This window comes from Salvelinus namaycush, chromosome 27 (assembly GCF_016432855.1).
Source record: "Salvelinus namaycush isolate Seneca chromosome 27, SaNama_1.0, whole genome shotgun sequence".
Taxonomy (NCBI): Eukaryota; Metazoa; Chordata; class Actinopteri; order Salmoniformes; family Salmonidae; genus Salvelinus; species Salvelinus namaycush.
The window spans coordinates 7,379,314-7,384,313 of NC_052333.1; the positions used below are offsets into that span (position 1 = coordinate 7,379,314).

At 46.7% G+C, this 5,000-nt stretch overlaps 1 protein-coding gene across 1 annotated transcript in view; it reads right to left on the reverse strand.

Annotated features, from left to right (window-relative positions):
• The window catches only part of LOC120022156 (focal adhesion kinase 1-like), a 249,631-nt gene that overhangs the window by 40,382 nt on the left and 204,249 nt on the right, over positions 1 to 5,000 (reverse strand). Inside the window, exons 16-22 of the mRNA XM_038966022.1 lie at positions 4,886 to 4,983; positions 4,368 to 4,452; positions 3,652 to 3,752; positions 3,316 to 3,431; positions 3,013 to 3,113; positions 2,259 to 2,348; positions 1,351 to 1,555 (exon numbers count right to left, since the gene is read on the reverse strand). Of these exons, the coding sequence (XP_038821950.1) occupies positions 1,351 to 1,555; positions 2,259 to 2,348; positions 3,013 to 3,113; positions 3,316 to 3,431; positions 3,652 to 3,752; positions 4,368 to 4,452; positions 4,886 to 4,983 (796 nt within the window). The remainder of the gene's footprint in view (positions 1 to 1,350; positions 1,556 to 2,258; positions 2,349 to 3,012; positions 3,114 to 3,315; positions 3,432 to 3,651; positions 3,753 to 4,367; positions 4,453 to 4,885; positions 4,984 to 5,000) is intronic.

Below are 5,000 nucleotides of genomic sequence, written 5' to 3' on the forward strand. Positions count from 1 at the left end.
GGTTTCTGTACAGCACTTTGTGACATCAGCTGATGTAAGAAGGGCTTTATAAATACATTTGATTGATTGATTGACAGGTTCTCACATACTAAGGCCAATGGCCCATGGGATAGGTAAGGCAATAAATCCACCACAAAAGGGCTGCGTCTCAAATGGGCCTATAGGGCTCTAGTCTAAAGGTAGTGTGCTATATAGGGATTAGGGTGCCATTTGGGACGCAGCCGTGGACTACCCACAGAAATGTACCCACACACACCCTCTAATGTGGCTTTGCTTCAGCTAGTCTAAAAGATCTATATATTTCACACTTCATCCACCTACCATGGATTTGACTGACATAGATAGACCATTGAAGTGCATTGTGTGCTGATAATTGATAGTCTCTATTGGGAATATGGCATCAACCTGTTGCCTCTTTCTATTTAACTAGGCAAGTCAGTTAAGAACAAATTCTTATTTACAATGACGGCCTACCCCGGCCAAACCCCTAAACAGGACAACAGTGGGCCAAATTGTGCGCTGCCCTATGGGACTTCTGATCACGGACGGTTGTAATACAGCCCGGGTTCAAACCAGGGTCTGTAGTGACGCCTCTAGCACAATGTAGTGCCTTAGACCGCTGTGCCACTCGGGAACCCCACTCTTACTTCGATTACGACTTAAGTAGCTGAGACCACTCTGTTTCTAAACTTACTGAAGTGTCCTGTACACTAATACATGAAACAGTGACCTCTTGTGTAGCAATGTGGAACATTTATTTAACCTTTACTTAACTAGGCAAGTCAGTTGAGAACAAATTCTTATTTACTATGACGGCCTACCGGGGAACAGTGGGTTAACTGCAGTGTTCAAGGGAGAACAAATTCTTATTTACTATGACGGCCTACCGGGGAACAGTGGGTTAACTGTCTTGTTCAATGGCAGAACGACAGATTTTTACCTTGTCAGCTCAGGGATTTGATCAAGCAACCTTTTGGTTACTGGCCCAACACTCTTGGCCTCCTGCCGCCCCAACATAATTCTTCCAGAGCTATAAAGCAGGGACACTGTGTGTGAAATAACACTGCCAAGCACGTATGAGGCGTTTCTTCTAGACGGTTTCGTTTTTTCGCCCCCTACTAATGGTTAGTGTGAGAAATATGTTAGTTAAGCTGATCCTAGATCTGTGCTTAAAGGCACCTTTTATCCTGAGGCATATACTTCACCAGAGCCTACATTAATGCCGCATCTCAGAGTAGGAGTGCTGGTCTCGGATCAGGTCCTCCCTGTCCCAGTATACTTATTCATTAGGATTGTAAAGGAAAACAATGCACTTCCGACCCCTGAACTTCGACCCTCAGAGGTACTGACCTGAGCTGTGTTTTGAGTTCTGTGAAGCGGGGTCTCTTGCTGGGGTCGTAGGACCAGCACTTGGTCATCAGGCTGTACAGGGTGGGGGGACAGTTGTGGGGCATGGCCAGACGCTCTCCGTTCTCTATCCGCCCGATGACATCGTTGTTCTTCACCCCCTGGAAGGGCTTGATACCGTACATGAGGATCTCCCACATGCACACACCTGGAGAGGAGGGGAGGGGAAGGAGGGGAGGATAGGAGAGGTGAGGAGGAACGGAGAGAGGAGAGGAGAGAAGAGGGGAGGAGAGGGGACGGGAGGAGAGGGAAGGAGAGAGGAGGAGAGGGGAGACGAGGGGAGGATAGGAGAGGGGAGGAGAGAGGAGGAGAGAGGAGGAGGGAAGGAGAGGGGAGGAGAGAGGAGGAGGGGAGGAGAGGGAAGGAGATAGGAGGGGAAGAGTGGGGAGGAGAGGGGAGGAGAGGGAAGGGGGGAGAGGGAGGAGAGGGGAGTGGGAAGGAGAGGAGAGAGGAGGGGAGGATAGAAGAGAGGAGGGGAGAATAGGAGAGAGGAGGGCAGGAGGGGAGAGAGGAGGGGAGGAGTGGAGTGGGGAGGAGAGAGGAAAGGAGTGGGGAGGGGAGGAGGGGAGGGCAGGAGAGAGGAGGAGAGGAGGGGAGGGCAGGAGAGAGGAGGAGAGGAGAAACGAAGAGAGGAGGGAGGAGAGGAGTGGGGAGGAGAGAGGAGAGGGAAGGAGAGAGGAGAGAGGAGAGGGAAGGAGAGAGGAGAGGAGTGGAGGAGAGGAGAGGAGGGGAGGGGTGGGGAGGGGGGAAAGACTGTAAGGACAGGCTATACATATGACAGAGACAGACACAAACACGAACACACAGGAGTTGATAGCTAGATGTGTGTAATCTGCAGCTGCCAAACTCACCAAACATCCACACATCGCTGGCTGAGGTAAAGCGTCTGAAGTTGATGGATTCTGGAGCCATCCATTTTATTGGAAGTTTCCCCTTGGAAGCTGAAAAAAGGTTGGACGTTGAGAAAAAACCCATGTGTGCTTCAGCGTGTAGACATTCTGCAATGGCTTTCACAACCAGCAGATGGTGCAAAAAACATCAGCCTGGAAGTCAGTGGGTTTGTACCAGAGACCGTATTAAACAGGTTTGTACCAGAGACCGTATTAAACAGGTTTGTACCAGAGACCGTATTAAACAGGTTTGTACCAGAGACCGTATTAAACAGGTTTGTACCAGAGACCGTATTAAACAGGTTTGTACCAGAGACCGTATTAAACAGGTTTGTACCAGAGACCGTATTAAACAGGTTTGTACCAGAGACCGTATTAAACAGGTTTGTACCAGAGACCGTATTAAACAGGTTTGTACCAGAGACCGTATTAAACAGGTTTGTACCAGAGACCGTATTAAACAGGTTTGTACCAGAGACCGTATTAAACAGGTTTGTACCAGAGACCGTATTAAACAGGTTTGTACCAGAGACCGTATTAAACAGGTTTGTACCAGAGACCGTATTAAACAGGTTTGTACCAGAGACCGTATTAAACAGGTTTGTACCAGAGACAGTATTAAACAGGTTTGTACCAGAGACCGTATTAAACAGGTTTGTACCAGAGACCGTATTAAACAGGTTTGTACCAGAGACCGTATTAAACAGGTTTGTACCTTTGTAGTAGGAGCTGTCCTCCATGTAACGCGAGAGGCCAAAGTCTCCCAGCATCACACAGTCTGTGGAAGACACTAGCACGTTCCTGGCAGCAATGTCCCTGGAGACGATCACACAAAGAAATAATAACTAACAATTCTGGAAAACCGGGAGATTTTGGAAAGTTTCTGGAATTCTGCAAACTGTACATTGAGTACTTAAATATTGACAGCGTGGCACAAATAAATATATTAGAAAATGAAAGCTTAACATAATCTTAAAGTGTCTACATCAACCTAAATAGCAGTGGGTGGTGGTCTGACCTATGGACAAAGCGTTTGCTCTCCAGGTAGGCCAAGGCTGTGCTGAGCTGGTGGGAGAACAGGACCAACGTTGACAGGTCCAGGTTGTACTTCCTTACTTGTAAAAAGGACCTCAACTGGAAGATGAAAAACGTCAATAAGATTGATCCTCTTTGTTTTTCCAGAGATAGGTGGACGACAGAGGAAACTGTTTCCAAACGTGCTCCTTTCTTCTGGGATCTCCCATCTATTACAAGAACTCCAACAACACCTCTGCATACTGTACGTAGCCTATCTATCAAAACGTACTCTGTGTTTGTATGGTTCACTGTCAACCCAACCCCCAGGACACCTCACCTCTCCCATCGTGCACAGCTCCATGATGATCCACACTGGGTTCTCTGTGATCACACCGATCAGCTTCACTATGTGGGGGTGGTCGAACTGACGCATGGTCACTGAGGAACACACATCACAAAGGGGTGTGAGGATTTCACCAAACAGTTAAGAACTAGAGTGGAAAGATGTAGACTAACATTTGATTACCCCACCCCCAAAATATAAAAAAAATATAAAAAAATAATTGAGCATGTTCAAAGGAACAGAGAAAGGCTCCCTGGGATAGGTCTAACACAGACTCAAATGTCACTGCTCTTAGTTCACAAATATTGTCAATATGCATCCCAAATGGCACCCTATTCCCTACATAGGGCACTAGGGTGAATTTTGGAACAAAGCCAATGTTTACAGTTACCAGCTTCATTAAATTGAACATATTCCTTCCTCAACTGCCTGGGAACACTGTAAACACAGTGAGCAAAGCAACCTGAGACAGACAGACAGACAGACAGACAGACAGACAGACAGACAGACAGACAGACAGACAGACAGACAGACAGACAGAGACAGAGACAGAGAGAGAGAGAGAGAGAGAGAGAGAGAGAGAGAGAGAGAGAGAGAGAGAGAGAGAGAGTGTGTGTGTGTGTGTGTGTGTGTGTGTGTGTGTGCATACATGGCAACCAGCAGCAGCTGCAATCACCATCAGTCCCATTACAGTGACACAGCACACTCACATGCTTCCTGAAGGAACTTCTCACGCACGCTGTCCGATGTGGAGTTCTTGCATGTTTTAATGGCCACGTTCAGAGTGGGATTCTCCTGGAAGTCAGACACAAGACAAAACATTGGGTCAGTTTATGTACAAGAAAATATTGAACATATAAATGAGTAGAGAGATGTGTTTAGCTAGATGGTTGCAGTCGGGTGAAATTGAGAGGAACACGTGGGGGTTGAGGGTGAGAGGAGAGATGCTTTGTCTGCATTTAGCCAGACAGATACAGTATTATTTATTTGTTAGAGTACTATATACTTGTTATGTAATATATACAGTACCAGTCAGAAGTTTGGACACACCTACTCATTCAAGGGTTTTTCTTTCTTTATTTTAACACATTTTTTTGTTGTTGAGAAAATAGTAAAATAAAGGAAAACCCTTGAAGGAGTAGGTGTGTCCAAACTTTTGACTGGTTCTGTACTTATCCAATACTATATACTTGTTAAAATACTATATACTTGTTACGGTACTATTTACCGGGCTGTTGTAGACTCCCTGGTGGACGTCTCCAAACTGTCCCTCTCCGATGCAGCGTCCCAGCTCTATCCGGTCTCTCTGGATCTCATAGTCCCTGGCTGGGGAGGGAACGATG